At 49.5% G+C, this 15,667-nt stretch overlaps 2 protein-coding genes across 2 annotated transcripts; one reads left to right on the top strand and one right to left on the bottom strand.

Moving 5' to 3' along the window:
- The first annotated feature begins 85 nt into the window (after positions 1-85).
- On the top strand, positions 86-10,577 carry DUOXA1 (dual oxidase maturation factor 1). The gene is made up of 9 exons (XM_080931753.1): positions 86-114; positions 337-382; positions 732-848; positions 7,115-7,291; positions 7,597-7,654; positions 8,273-8,407; positions 8,678-8,891; positions 9,114-9,331; positions 10,222-10,577. The coding sequence occupies exons 4-9, from the start codon at positions 7,145-7,147 to the stop codon at positions 10,473-10,475; spliced, it is 1,026 nt and encodes a 341-aa protein (XP_080787879.1). The 5' UTR covers positions 86-114; positions 337-382; positions 732-848; positions 7,115-7,144; the 3' UTR covers positions 10,476-10,577.
- Positions 10,578-11,998: 1,421 nt separating this feature from the next.
- DUOXA2 (dual oxidase maturation factor 2) lies at positions 11,999-15,075 on the bottom strand (the record flags this gene model as incomplete). Its single annotated transcript, XM_080931752.1, has 6 exons — positions 11,999-12,192; positions 12,447-12,661; positions 12,898-13,111; positions 13,567-13,701; positions 14,050-14,107; positions 14,929-15,075. 6 exons carry the CDS (start codon positions 15,073-15,075, stop codon positions 11,999-12,001), a joined length of 963 nt encoding a protein of 320 aa, XP_080787878.1.
- Between the last annotated feature and the right edge of the window lie 592 nt (positions 15,076-15,667).

Genomic DNA, 15,667 nt, shown 5'->3' with positions numbered 1-15,667 from the left:
GCGGGGCTCGGGGGTGATGAGCGGACGGCTCGTCCCAGCTCTGGGGCGGGGCACAGTAGGGCGGGATAGAGGCTAGCTCCGGGAACCGCGAGAAAGGGGACAGGAGCATGAAAGGTGAGACCGTGTAGGATGCAGGACTCCTGGGTGCGGAGGGTTCAGGCGCCGTTGGCTGTTTGGGAGGCGGGCAGGGCAAGTCTCCCTCCCCAAGTTCCAACTGCTGGGGGCTAAGGAAGAGGGTGGAAGATAAACAGGGAGGGGGCAGGAGAGCTATTCCCAAATCCTCCCCACATAGTAAGAGCTCTAAAACAAAGATAATCACCTACCATTCACCCACAGATCAGACCTGGCGCCAAAGCAAGCTATTCATCTGTCCCCAAAACCTGTAAGTCTTGGTAACCAGGGTTCCTGGTGGAACCTCCCAAGTCTCACCATCCTGCGAGCGTCATTTGTGTTACAGCTGCTAGGGTGCTGGCATGGGTAGGAATGGGGGCTCTTAGGGTCTTAGGGGTGGATGAAGAGGGCATAAGTGCTGGAACTCCTTCCTAGCACGCCAGTCTGTCCCTCGTCCGAGGGCGGGGTGCCAGGGCGGAGAAAGTTGAAAATGATTTGAAATGGAAGGCGGAGAAGACACCAGGCTGGGCTTATGGGGTCACCACCTGGTCCTCAATTGAGTAAGAAGAATGGGGAATTGGAAGCGACTCGACTGGACAAGTGCTTGGTTTTGGTGACAGGACGTCTACGTGTGGACCCGGTTCCTGCCCTCTCCCCACGACCAGGAGTGTTGTGAGCGAGTGGCCAAAGACGAGCAGCGCCAGGTGCGACGCGCACCGTATCTGAAAGACAGGAAGGTAGGGAACCACGGATCGGGTGGGTTCGGAGTCCATGACATCAGATCTGGAAGTGCTGCTCCGGTACCGACCTCCAGGGGCGCACTTCTTGAGTCTACATAGATCACTTCAGATCAATGGGGGATTTGTGATGGAAAAAGTTTGACCCGAAATTAAGACAAAGCGAATCTCTTAAGGCTATAAAAGCCACGAGATTTGTCGGCACTGAGGCACTGAATCTTTGTTTCTCTTAACTAGAGTCTAGGTGTGTTGGATTGATCAGTTCCTATCCCAGACTCTCCCCACACCCCCCTCCCACCTCTAACTTCCTTAGGAAGGAGGACTAGGTTAGGCGTTGCTGGAAAAGACTTCTTAAGCCAGCCAGGGCTGTAAACTTTTAATGGGCTTTACTTCAACCATAAAGGAATAAGCTATGACATTCCGGTAGCCATGATCACCCATCAGAGTGCTTGACAATACTAGACACGTGACCTACACCGCCTTTAGAGAAAGCGAGCCGTCCTTACTCCGTAGGTTCTGAAGATGGGGCGAGGGGCGGAGAAAGGCTTTAAGAAGAAAATCTTGTCGAGGTTTCGATGGAGGTTCCAGATCGGGTCTTCAAGACTTTATCTCTACCCACTCACTCATCCTATAAACGCTGGAAATTCATTTCGCCTTGTGATAGGCAAGGACTAGGTAACTAAATCTGCAATATTACTGAACACGGGGGGGGGGGGGGCGCGGAGCCGTAAGTTCCTAAAAGCTGCCCCTCCAGGCCAAGTGAGAAAATAAAACCCCAAAGTGAAGGAATTGGCCCTGCTCAGTGAGAAAGCACCCAACCAACACATCACGGAGGCCCTGTGAAATCTATAGGTGTCCATGTTACTGGACACAGCAAAGTCTGGTTACTCCTTTCTTCAGGCTGCGCTTTTAAGGTTGTTTGTTAGGGTGTGTGTTTGATTGTCCTACGACTGCTTCTGTTCATCAGTATAAAATGCATGTCATGGTAGTGAGCTAAGGGACCAAGGGATAGAGTTAAGATTGATGTGAGATTTTACTAGATTAGAACTTGAGTCACTTGTCAACCCTGAAAGAGAAAGACTGTCCCAAGGGAAACGCAGGCTTTGCCGGCAAAGCAGAGTTCCGGCAACTACTCTCTTCAGTCGACCTCTTCCTGCTGGAGCTCTGTTAGCATAATAATGAAACCGAATTAGGATCTGTGTGAAATTCAGCTTTCCTCCCCAGGCGGGGATCGAGTAGGGGATGTCTAGGTCACTCGGAACTTAGAGAGCAGGAGACCTGAGGACCGATCAAAGCAGGTTGTATCCAACAGTCATCCCTTGCTCTGACCGTCCTTAACGCGTCTTTTGGAGAATTGCAAATAAGTTAACAATGTCCTTTCTGTACTTGAGAAACAGAAAAGCCTTTTGTCAGAGTTTCTTTGACGCATCATGTTAATAGAGATGAGCCATGCTCACAAAACTTTTATAACCTCTCATTAATACAAGCACAGGAATACAAAAAAAAAAAAAAAAAAAAAATGTGATCCTGACCAAGATGCAACGAGTTAAGTTAATATCAGCTTATGCTGCAAATATCCGCTGCTGGAATCCATATGTAATATATAGTAGTATATAACACGGGCTCTTCTTTCGATTTTTCCACGCTTATTTGGTGAGAGTGCACCCTCTGGCACGCTCGTGGCCGTCAGAAGACAGCTGTTAGAAATCAGTTCTCTCTGTCCGTCATGTGGCTTCTAAGGCTCAAAATCAGATTTTCAGACTTGGCAGCAAATACCTTCACCCACTGGGCCACCTCACTGGGCTTAAATGAGTTCTTTCTATGAACAATCTATGCTTTGCCTTAATTCATGTCTTCTTTCTTCCTCTCCTTCTCTCTCCCTCCCTTTCTTCTTCTTATTTATCATCATCATCATCACCATCATCATCATCATCACCATCATCATCATCATCATCATCATCACCATCATCATCATCATCATTATTATATCCTTGGATAGTCTGCAACTTGCTATGTAGATCAGGCTGGCCTCCAACTCAAAAAGATCTGCTTGCCTTTGCCTCTCCAGTGCTGGGATTAAGGAATGTATTACCCCTACCTGAACTAAGACCTAAGGCATTCCACATCGTATAGCCTTTCTTCCTATATATACACTTCCTTAGAAATATAATGGTTTCTGTTTGGGTGTCATAAATAAAAATTCACTATAACAACAACAACAAAAAAACCCCACTATGTTTTATAATGAATGTCATTAGGCCAGCAGGACAGCTCACCCGGTAAAGGCACTTACTGCCTGACAACCTGGGTTCAAGCCTAAGAACCCACATAAAAATGAGAGGAGAAAAAAAAATCAATCCTACACACACATACACACACACACACACACACTCACACACACACACTCATACTCACACACACTCACACGTACGCATGCACTTTTTTTTTTTTTTACTTAAAATTATGTATGTGAGTGTTTTGCAGGCATATATGCCAGTGTACCAAGTTCATGACTGGCTCCTGCAGAGGCCAGAAGAGAACATTAGATTCCCCGTAACTGGAGCTGCAGACAGTTGCCAGCCACCACGAGGTTGTTGGGAATTGAACCCAAGTCCTCTGCAAGAAGAACAAACGTTCTTAATTAACCTCCACGCCCTCTCTCTAGCCCCTCCAAGAAACAGACCTTTAGCTATACATTTTCACTAAGCTTAAGAGTAGGCTTCATGTTCAAGTAAATACGAATGTTTACGTTTGTGTGTTCGCCTTTCTTAAAGACTCTAGCTATTAGAAGAGGCTTTCTAGACAGTTCTCTGCGATTATAAAATATAGGTCAGGTTCATCAGATCCCTTCCTGTGCAGCTTTTCGCCTTGACTTGGCAGCACTCTGCTAATGAGAATAGAAGTCATCCTAGGCAATGAGGAACAGAGCTCCCTCTTGTGTGAAGACTCAGAACGAGACACCTGCGGAAAGAACCCATTTATATTCATCCATCTGATCCAGAGTTTGATTAGAATATGCTACAAGCAGATAGTACAAAGATGGGAAGATTAAATCTCTGCCCTCAAGGAGACTCTGTCTAAAAGGGAGATAAATGTTCAAAGAGATGGATCGCAGTAATTATTTCAATTATGGAGATATGCTTCAAAACACAATTGGAATGGTAGAGTAGGAAACCTTCCCACTGGCCCAAAGGCATTGGAGGTAACGTCACATAGAAGGTAAAATGGGCTGAGGCTTGAAATGAGAATAGGCGTTTGCCAAGGCTAGACCATTCCAGGTAGAGGGCATAGCCCATACAAAGGCAAGAAGCTCAAAAAAGCATGTCAGTCATGGAGCGGGCAAGAAGGGGAATTACTCACAATCCACTGTCTATGTAATAGTATGAAATAAGATTTTACCCAGGGCAGAGAAGAGAAATGATTATACCTGTTAATTAGAAAAAGTATTCTTGAATGAGGCAAGAGGAGAGAACGGGACTAAAGTGAAACAGTAGAGAAGGCAATCGACAGATACTTTCAATAAATACACGGGACTAGGGTGCATGTAGGATGGTCCTGACTCCAGCATCTTTGATTAATGGGTGGTGGTGAGGCTAAAAAGAAAAGAAAAGAAAGGCAGAGTAGCAGAGAATTCCATTCGGAGCCCGTGAAATTTGAGGCATCAAAGGAACATCCAAGTGGAAAGTGTAGTGAGGTAGTTGGTCATTCTGAGTGTGCGGCTTGGGGAGACATCTGAGAACTATGTATAAGCCACGGGAACAGGTGAGATTGCCTAAGTATTATTTTGTTTGGTTTTTAAGAGAGGGCCTTAGCATATAGCTTAAGCTAGCCTGGGAGTCTCAGTCCTTTTGCCTCTCTGGTGATGGGATTACAGGGGTGCACCTGTAATGTGCACCACGCCTGGATATCCCAGGAAATCTTGATGACAATTCAAGATATAAAGGAAGAGAATCAAGATAGAATCCTGAGCTGCATAAATGTTTAGTAGAGAGGAAGGAGGAGGAGCCTACGTGGGGTGACCAATGGTAGGAGACCCAGAAAAAAAATGGTGCTGTAGAACCAAAGAGCAAGTTTCAAGAAATACAATGTGTTCTGCATTGGCAAATACCACAAATTTAAGAGATTTTTTTTAAAGTGAGAATTTCCCTTCAGGTTATTCAACGAGGTGGTGCTGAAGATAAGGATTCTGAAACATTTGGTCACAATGGTCAAGAAGACAAGGGACAGATAAAGATGTGGAAACACCAGCACAGACTAGTCTGCCAAAAATCCTGGCTGTGAAAAGGAGAGTTATATCAGACAGTGAGAGTGTAGCGAACAAGAAAACTTTTTCCTATCTCTCTCTTCCTCCCTTCCTTCTTTCCTTTTTTCTTTCTTCCTTCATTCTTTCCTTTCTTCTTCCTTCCTTTCATCCTTCCTTCTTCCTTCCTTCCTTCTCCCTTCTTTTCTTCCTTCCTTTTCTTTTCCCTCCCTCCCTCCCCCCCTCTGTCTCTCTGTCTCTCTGTCTCTCTCCCCCCCCCCCCGTGTGTGTGTGTGTGTGTGTGTGTGTGTGTGTGTGTGCGCGCGCGCGAGTGCCTATGCCTGTGCCTGTGCCTGTGTATGATCTGTCTTCTTCTCTCTCTTTCTCTCCCTCAGTTTGGAGGATGAAAATTCAGGACAAATAGATCCATGTCTGCAATGTAGACCCCTAGGACATTAAGTCATCCCTATGAACTCCAGTTACTCTAAGGCATGATTTCAGTTGGGAAAACAGTCCAGTGGTGAACAGAACGCTGTGAGAATAGGTTGACTGACGGTGTGGTACTTGTAGAGAAGGCAGTGGTGGGAAGAGCCAAGGAGGATCTGCAGAGCTGGAGACACGATGGGTATTTCTTTGGGATAGAAGAGTCTAACACTTAAGAAGAAAGCAGAACTTTCTCATTGAAAACGGAGGCTGTGGCTGTGTGACTTGCCCAATAGACAGGATTGAAAGCTGGGCTGCAAGTCTTCCCACCTCTGCCTGACAGCATAACACTGTCATTCGCTTCCAATAGCGCTCTTTGCACTTTCCCATTTTCACCTCACAAAGACCCTCTGAAGTAATTATCATTTCTGTTCTTCGGTAAAACCCGTTAGAGGTGAAGGTCCAAAAGACAGAAGCAGAGCCCAAGCCTCTGGAGCTGCGTGAGCCCAGAGCAGCTGCAGTACCTTCCCACTTAGCAAGATGCCCCCTGCTCAGAGAAAATCACAGGTCCCCTGCGTCCCCCAGGACCCCAGTACAGATCACACCTAGAAGAGTGACAGGAACTGGGTCTGTGGGTCACTGGGACAGGGGTTCTAGGGTTCTTCTTTCACCCCTGATCTTGATATCGCTAAAGTTGGGGCGCCATCTTACCATCAACAGCTGTTACGGTTTAATTTGGTCATACTTTCTTCATCATCTGTGAAATGATAAGGTGTCTTGCAATTACTGTCGTCTAGACACTGATGAAATGGCCAGGCATCATTTCCCTAACATCCCGTGTATAAAGGGACAGTCGAACAAGCTCTAAGATCAATTAAGCCACAGGTGGAAAAGCCAGTATTTGAGCTGAAATATCGCATGGGGGTGTGAATGGAAGAATGGGACTATGTGGGTAATGCAGGGACCTGTGGGACGTCTGGTCCCAGAACTGTGCCTCATGGAGGGCGCTTATTCAGGTTTTTCTGGAATCACCAGTCCTGTAGCCAGAGTTCCCGGGCAGCTGGGAAGTGCTGGGTCTGAGGATTGGCCCTGCGTGGATGTAGCTGAACTGTACACTTAGCAGCTCTTTGGCTCTTGTTGCTTTGGAGTCTGAAAAAGAAAGGCCAACCTTTTCATAATCTGTACCATCTCCTACCCTTACGGCTTTGTTTGATAGTAAATACAGTTCTTTTTATGTTCTGTGATCTCTCTGTGCTGGACCCTGGGGGAAATAAAAGAGAGTCCTTTCCCTTCAGATATTCCCAAAAGAAACAGAAATGCCCCCAGGGGTAAGAATGGAGCTGAGTTAGAGGGCTGAGCGGTTGGTTAGGACGGGGAGCAAAGGGCAGCGGAGACTGACTGCTAAGACCCCAAGTCTGCCACAGCCAAAAGACGCATAGCTGAAAGGCAATGGAGTGGCAGGAAAGGTGGTGAAGATGGAAAGGCACCAACAAAATGGGCTTCAGAGATGACAGACCTGGACTGGCTTATTCTTTGATGCATCCCCAGCCCCATGGTAGTGTCTGGTACACAGAGAGCTCTCAATGAATGCCTCTCCTTGCAGCGTCAACACTCCTGTGTACCCCCCACCAAAATGGCTGCTCTAGGACACATTCTGCCCTTCTACACCGGCCCCAAGCCAACCTTTCCAATGGACACGACTTTAGCTGTCATCGTCACCATCTTCCTGACTGCACTGGTCACCTTCATTATCATCCTGCCCGGCATTCGTGGGAAGACGGTAAGAAACAAGCCCCAGCCCTTAAGACTCCAGGCCCAGAGAGACTTCGTCTTCAAGAGCGAAGGGTACAGACTGTCTAGATAGAAGCAGACCCAGGGAAGGAACTCCAGCCACAACCCTACACATTCCTGGTGCAGAGTTCCCCACTCACTCACACAACAGATCGAGCATGATTTTGGTCAGACACTCTGACTGTAGTTGGCCAAATAGGCTCAGTTGTAGAACCCCAACCTCCCCCCATCTTAGAAAGAGGAAAGGCAACTCTGGAAGAAGGGCCTTACTAAACCCACCCCACTCTGACTCAGAGGCTGTTCTGGCTGCTACGGGTGGTGACCAGCTTATTCATCGGGGCTGTGATCCTAGGTGAGTGCCAAATGCCACAGACTTGGGAAGAGCTGCCTCTCTGCCTTGTGAAGTTCTCTTTGTGCCCTGCCTCTCTTCTTTTTGTTTCTCTGTAGTGGCCACAATTCGGGGTGTGATCTTAGCCCGCACAACTCTCTAACCTTGGTTTTAGCCCCTTGCTCTTCCCCTTGCCCTGAGAGGTGTAAGCCAAGGAAACTCTGCAGGATGCATCTTCCTAACGTTTTATTTGGGTCATAATGAATCGTAGGCAGGAGGACTCTGCCAGGGGAGGTGCTTGTTTGGCTTCAGTGATTAGGAAAAACAGACTTTTTTTTTTTTTTAATTAATGTCATCTGTGTTTGCCCATCAGGGTTTAAGTTACTACTTCCTTACCCAGATTCATGAGTGACTGTCCCTAAATGAACTTGGAAAGGGGTAAGCAGAGTGTGAGCATGGACAATTTCAGATCCTGACCCTTGGCTTCATCTCCCAGTAGTTGACAGACTTAGTAGGAGTCAGACATAGGCTAGAGAATGGGTACCTGATTATGACATGTTCAGACACGGAGCCCTTGGAGTTCTCCTTCTGACTAACCCAGCAATGCCCAGACCTCCCTGAGTTGCAACTCCCCAATTCCAGCTGTGAATTTCAGTTCTAAGTGGTCTGTGGGCCATATCAACACCAACACCACATACAAAGCCTTCAGCCCCAAGCGGGTCAGCGTGGACGTGGGACTGCAGATTGGGCTCGGAGGAGTCAACATCACCCTCACAGGTGAGGTTCTTCCTTGTGAGGGAGGAAGGGCTCTGCTCAGTGTCTCTGAGATGTGTTGATATGCTCTGTGGGGGCCACAGAACTGCAGTGGGCCTAGCACTGATGCTCGGAGGAACCGTGGGCGTTGAGGGGATGACAGGAAGGGAAATTCCGAGCTGTCTTCTCTGTCAGCTGCCAGCCTTCTTCCCAGTGTGAATGAACCCCTACCCAAGGCGAATGGCCCAGTGCATTCCTTGGGTTCCTACTAAGCTCAGCTGCTCTGTTCCCCAGGGACCCCGGTGCAGCAGCTGAATGAAACCATCAACTACAATGAGGAGTTCATGTGGCAGCTGGGCAAGAGCTATGCGGACGAGTATGCAAAGGCCCTAGAGAAGGGCCTTCCAGACCCGGTGCTGTACCTGGCTGAGAAGTTCACCCCTCGAAGTCCATGTGGCCTGTATGACAAGTACCGCCTGGCAGGACACTATGCCTCAGCCATGCTGTGGTGAGCTCCGGTACAGGATAAGGTAGCCCATACCGGCTTAAACTCAGAAACAGATTTTTCTAGCCATCTTGTTTTCACTCGAAGGAAAATCCTGAGTGGGAGGAGCTGCCTGCCATTAGTAACCTTAGCTCTCGGTTGGGAAGACCTCTACCTGGGTCCGCAATCCTCTCTAGCAGAGAGAGGTACCTGGGCCAGCCCCCTCATTGTGTCTTGGCTCTCTAGGGTGGCATTCCTCTGCTGGCTGCTGGCCAATGTGATGTTGTCAATGCCCGTGCTGGTTTATGGAGGTCACATGCTGCTGGCCACTGGCGTCTTCCAGCTGTTGGCACTGTTCTTCTTCTCTGTGATCACGTCATTCCTATCACCCTGTCCCCTGCGCTTGGGCCCTGCTGTGCTGTACACTCACCGAGGGCCTGCATTCTGGATCACATTAGCCACAGGTGAGACCCCCTTCCCTACAAACAAGGGCTCAGGATGGAGGTGAGGGACTATCATGTTGGTGGGATGGGGGTCTGCTTCTAGAGGTCAAGATGTCAGTGTTTTTTTTTTCTTTCTTCCTTCCTTCCTTCCTTCCTTCCTTCCTTTCTTTCTTTAACATTTATTTATTTTATGTATATGAGTACACTGTAGCTGTCTTCAGACCCACCAGAAGAGGGCAGCAGATTCCATTATAGATGGCTGTGAGCCACCATGTGGTTGCTGGGAATTGAACTCAGGGCCTCTGGAAGAGCAGTCAGTGCTCTAACCACTGAACCATCTCTCCAGTCCATCAATGCCTTTCCTAGAGCGGCAACCTTCTCAACTCCCTCATTCATGGGCTTTTCTCTCTCCAGTGCCATTTCCTCACCTACACTCACTTCTCAGTCACATCCATTGTTCCCTAACTCTCTGCACAAGTCCTCCAGCTCTTCCCGCTGTGTGTCCCTCCTGCACCCCCTAACCACACTCTCACGGCTCTTCCTAGAGGCCACGCGTGTCTCACTCACACTACCCCACATGCTATAAGTCAACCCGGCTCACTGTCTTCACTCTCCCAACGCGCTCTGACTGCTCCCCTATGTTGTCTTCTTGTCTCCTTCCATTCCCATCTGTCCTTATTTCCGGTCTGTCTTCTTCTCTCTCTTTCTCTCCCTCAGTTTGGAGGATGAAAATTCAGGACAAATAGATCCATGTCTGCAGTGTAGACCCCTAGGACATTAAGTCATCCCTATGAACTCCAGTTACTCTAAGGCAGCGGCCCAGACCTCCCTTAGGGTTCTTCTGGTGCTCTTAGAAGATCTTGGGATGACTTACGAAACTGAGACAACACACATGTCACCTTCATCCACAGGACTGCTGTGTATTCTGCTAGGCCTGGTCATGGCAGTGGCCCACAGGATGCAACCTCACAGACTGAAGGTTTTCTTCAACCTGAGTTCAGAGGACCCCATGCTGGAGTGGGGTTCTGAAGAGGGGGGACTCTTGAGCCCCCACTACCGGTCCATAGCTGAAAGTCCTGAGACGCAGGACATTCCCATGTCAGAGGCTTCCTCTGAGACGTGCTTTAAGGAGGAACATCTCAAAGAGTCTGATTGTTCCCTGTGATGCTCTTCTCCTGGCAGCCAGAGTTTCCAGACTGGCTTCAGCCCTCACTGGAGCCCCCGCAAAACCAGCAGAACTGCCCAGGAGGTGGGCTTGGGTTGTATCATGTGCCCAGCTCCAATTTGTTGATGTAACAGAACAAGGAGATACAACCTACTCATGTAAAAAATAAATGAGTGAAAGTCCTAAGGCCCTGAAGAGATGTCAGACAAGCCCGTGAGCTGTTGTCATGGCAACAGCACGGGGTAGCTATTAATGCACAGCAACAACCTTCTCTTTTTTTTAAGATTTATTTATTTATTATATGTAAGTACACTGTAGCTGTCATCAGACACACCAGAAGAAAACATCAGATCTCATTACAGATGATTGTGAGCCACCATGTGGTTGCTGGGAATTGAACTCAGGACCTCTGGAAGAGCAGTCAGTGCTCTTAACCACTGAACCATCTCTCCAGCCCCCCAACAACTTTCTTGATTGCTTTGCCTCTTCAAGGTGCCAGCCTTTCACTCATAGCAAATATGTTGGGCATCAAATGCCTTCAGCATCCATCTCTTGCTTTTGGGGTGGGCCCCTTTCTTCCTTCCTTCCATCTTTCCTTTCTTTCTTCCTTTCTTTTTCTAGTTTTCACAGCTTGTGTCTGAGTCCACATGGAGAACAAACATCATGTTTCACTTTTAACATTAACCGGCTGTGTGCCACTTTCTTTTTGACCTTTAGTTCTGAAATATGCTATGTAAGATAAGACTTGAGAAAAAAAAAACTTAAAAAATGTATGTCTGTGCACCATTTGCATGCAGTACCCGCAGAGGCCGGGAGAGGGCATTGCAGACGTGTCCTGGAACTGTTACAGGAAGTTGCCACGTGTGGGTACACAGACCCCAATCCCAATACCCTGAAAGAGCAGACAGTGCTCTACCACTGAACCATCTCTCCAGACTCCAGGATTTATATTTTTGTGCCTTGTTGACCCCTTTCTTAGCTCTGGGGTACAAACATAAAAGAAGACAACCGGAAAGAATTAGTGAAGAAATGCCAAAATCCTAATCTTTCTCAATACATTCAGTTTGGCTGGAAGAGATTTGGGCAGAATGTTTGCTCCCCTTGGAGCAGCTCAGGAAGATGCAATTAGATGCCTGTCAGTTCCTCTCAGCTCTCACTAGAGGGCGCGTCTCTCCCACAGCCCTACAGTGTTTCTCAGGCTTCTCGGCACTGGAATGTTCAGTACTTGGCTCTTACTAGCCTAGAGAAGTTTCTCAAGGTTGTAGCTCCAAGGGCCAAGGGAAGTCAAGAGAATTGACGGGCAGGGAAATTTTGGAATAAAAAAACAAAACCAAAAGGCTTATTTACAGTTCTCCCGAGAAATCCATTCTCTAGAGCCAAGGCACATCCCGGGCTCCCCCTTGTATTCCCGCATGGGCGTGCGGTCCTCCAAACTCAGCCAGTGCTCCTGGCACGCGCTCTGAACACCAGCTTCAGGTCCGTGGGGATCCCAGGGAGGGATAGAAATCCGGAGTTAGCTCTTTTCACAGGAGAGTGGTCATATGTAAGTCTGGAGTCTTAAACTGTTCGTGCTCCGGGTTGTCGAGGATGAGGGGTGAGTTCCCTTTAACTTGATTGCTACAGTCTTCGACATTTTGGTCCAGTAAGGAGCGAAGGGAGCTGGGCCGAGTGTAGTGGAGAGTCACCACCACCCCTCCGAGGAGGAGGCTCAGGATGCCTGCACCGGAGGGAGGAAAGACCGAGGGAGTCAGGGATGCAGGCGCTCCTTGCCATCATTCGGAGCCCACCCTTGGAATTTCCTAAACACACAACCCTCAGAAAGAACTGATGGGTTGGTGCAAACCGAGGCAAGATACTGAACCCTTCCAAACTAGTTCTTCTCAACCGTAAAATAACCGTGCCCATCGTTCCTTCTGCCTGCTGTGGAGACCCCGGGTCACCACCACCAGGAAAGCAATCCTCGGTACTCACCGGTGGCCAGCGTGACCCAAAAGGAGGCGCCGTAGTGAGGCGTGAGGACGGCGGAGCCCAGGCGGAAGTGGCAGAGCGGCACGCTGGAAATCGAGGCGAAGGAGAAGACGGCGAAGAGCGTGAAGGCAGCGGTGGCGAGCAGAGCCAGGCCTCCGTAGAGCGGGGCGGGCATAGAGAGCAGCGCGTTGGCGATGATCCAGAAGCAGAAGGCCACCCTGCGAGGGACCAAGACAGCGCCCCGTGAGCGAAGTTCCCTGACCAGGGCTGCTGAGGTGTAGGGGGGCTGGTTTTGGGGCTCCCCTCCCAGCCCCTCGGCCTCCCCACTATAGCTGGGACGTGAGTTCCCATGGGTTTTTGCAGGTTGCCAGCGGATCCTGCCCGCGAGGCTGCAGTTCCAGGTCCTTGCTCTCTAGGTCACAGGCACCCTGCCCGATCTCCATCACAGGCTCACCACAGCGTCGCCGCGGCGTAGTGACCAGCCAGGTGATACTGGAAGTACAGCCCGCAAGGGCTGTTGGGTGTGAACTTTTCTGCCAGGTACAGCACTGGGTACGGCAGTCCCTTCTCCAGAGCACGGACATACTCCTTGGTGTAGTCTTCGTCCAGACGCCAAGTGAAACGCTCATTGTAGTCAATGGTCTCGTTCAGCTGCTGCACTGGTGTTCCTGCGGGAAGCCGTGGGGTCATGTGCAAGACCAGGGACACGGAAACTAAACAGTTTCAGATAGGGATCTAAGGGTGGGGCAACTGTCTGGAAAGAGAAAGATTAGGTAGTGATACCGGGAAACATAAATCCAATCCATTAAACCAAAGGCTTCCTGAGTAGGAGGCATGTAAAAGGGTCCTCTAACACAGTGGCTCTCAACCTTCCTAATACCGTGACCCTTTAACACAGTTCCTCATGTTGTGGTGACCCCCCCCAACCATACAGTCATTTCTGTTGCTACTTCTTAACTATAATTTTGTTACTGCTAGGAATCATTTAGGTGACTCCCGTGCAAAGGTAGTAGGGGGTCGCGACCCACAGGTTGAGAACCAGCACTCAAACGTCTTTTGGCACTCAACGCCCAACCACGGGATCCCCTGGCCCCAAGCGCCCACTTTGCCCCGACCTCCTTACCTCTGAGCGTAATATTAACGCCCACCAGCCCCACGTGCAGACCGACATGGACTTGAACATGGGATGTGCTGAAGGCTTTGTAGGATGTATTGGTCCACACTCGCCCCACGAACCAGTCTCCACTGAAGTGCACGGCTAAAGGGGAGACCGACCACACAGTGACGCGTGGGTGAGGAATTGGGGGTATGGAAGACAAAGGTCTAGGAGCCCAGTGTAGGTCTGGGCAGAATAGTGGAGAAGTACAGTGGTAGGGTACAGGGATCCCTGGGTAAATAAACACTTCTCGTAGTCAGCCTGGGCTACACAGTGAGACTGTCTCAAAACAAATGAAAAAGCCCACGGGCAAAAGAGCACAGCAAAAAAAGGGAGTGCTAGAAATAGGTGCAAAGTGGAAGAGGGACCCCGAGACCAGGCTAGCTCCTAGGTTCTCAGTGCCTCTCCTTCCCTACTCCTCACCCCCTTCAAGTTACCCAATTCACTCACCCACAATTTCTGCACCTATGAACAGGCTAAGAAGAACTCTCACCAACCAGAACCAGCGCTGTAGGAAAAGATACACACTGGATCAGGCTTGGGTACCACCCAACCCATCTTCAAACCCCTCGCGCACGCCCCCCCCCCAGCTACCATTTCCCCTCGCCTACTTCCAGGTCTACCTTGCCTGGTACCCTTACTACCTTCATCCCCCATCTGTCTGGCGCCTGCTCTCAGCCTCTGATCCCATCGCTGCCTGGTGAGGCTCAGTGAATTCAGAAGTGCCAGGCAGACAAGGGTCACCTCTCCCAGAAGAGGGAGGTGTGGGGGGGGGGAGGGCTGGTAGTCAATTACAGGAGAGAGGAACTGAGGGTTTTTCTAGACCTGCCAGTTCCTCTGAACTTACAAAGATCAACACAAAAAGATTAAAGGTCTTCTCAGACTTGTAACAATGAACCCTTCAGGGCAGTTTAGGAAGCTGAGAGCATTTGACAGAAATTTCTCTTGCTTGTTACATCTTTGGAACTTTTGTGGAACTCCCCTCCCCCAGTCTGTGAGGAACGCACAGATGTCCCCATTCTCTTGACCAGAAGCCTAGACTTAATCCCAAATATACTGGGCTGGTTCCCACTGTCTGCAGAGCTTCCAAAAGAAGGCATCTGGAGTCTCTTCCCGGGATGTCCGGGATGTCCGGGACCAGGTCTATCCCTCTCTCCCTCTTCTGAGGGAGTCCCTTACAGCACCAGACTTCTGAATTTGCTCGTGCGGATGATCCTCGGAGAATCTTCCGTATTCGCCTCTGTCCTGAGCTCTCCACATCGTTCTTACCCCCAGGAAACGAGCTGCTTTCTAGAATCCGTCTAAGGAGAGCTTTGAGTGCCCCCTTACCGAGTGCCCACGGATTCCAGGCAAGATCAACAGGAAGCTAGCAGCCAAGGACAAGAATACCAGGATCACAATGAGCAGCGGTACGCTGAAACCGGCGGCGTGCCTGGGCTGTGGGTAAAAGGGTAGCACCCCATTCCAAGCCGTCATCCTGCAAGAAGTTCGAGAACTGCTTGGATGGGTGAAAGTCTGAGCCCCGTGGCTTTCCTAAGAAGTGCAGAGGCGGGATGTCCAGAAACTCTCTGCGTTCGCAAAGAAAAGCAGACCCCCTTTTATAGGAGCGTGGGCAGCTAGCAGGGGAGGTGTCCAAACCAGGTAGCAGGGTCCTGTCTAGATGAGGTTATACAAACAAGGGGGCGGAGACATGCAAATATTGGAAATCACGTCTTTAACTCGAGCTGACACCTGCGAGAAGGGACACAGAGAGAAGGGTGAAAGTGCATCCAGGAAGGGCGAAGAGTCTCCGAGCTGCTGGCGGGAAGAGTGCGGGCGGGGAGCGGAGCAGAGAAGCAAAATCTCCAAGAACACGGAAGCCCGGGACCGGAGCCTTACACCAGAGGTTGGGTCTCCTAGCTCTTCTTTCCCCCTTTGAACGCTTATTCACCCTAGATGAGGATGAGGTTGACTGTGAGTCAACCTGGCTCTCGGTTCCTTAGCTTCTCCCCTTTTCCATCCTCCTCCTGGAGAAGCAGTATGTGGGAAATTGGGGTGAGAGTACCAGGCTTTAGAACAAAAGCCCCTT

Source organism: Micromys minutus, assembly GCF_963924665.1.
Source record: "Micromys minutus genome assembly, chromosome: 17".
In the NCBI taxonomy this organism is placed as follows: domain Eukaryota; kingdom Metazoa; phylum Chordata; class Mammalia; order Rodentia; family Muridae; genus Micromys; species Micromys minutus.
The sequence above is the reverse complement of the archived record's forward strand: the minus strand, read 5'-3'. Positions and strand labels throughout refer to the sequence as shown.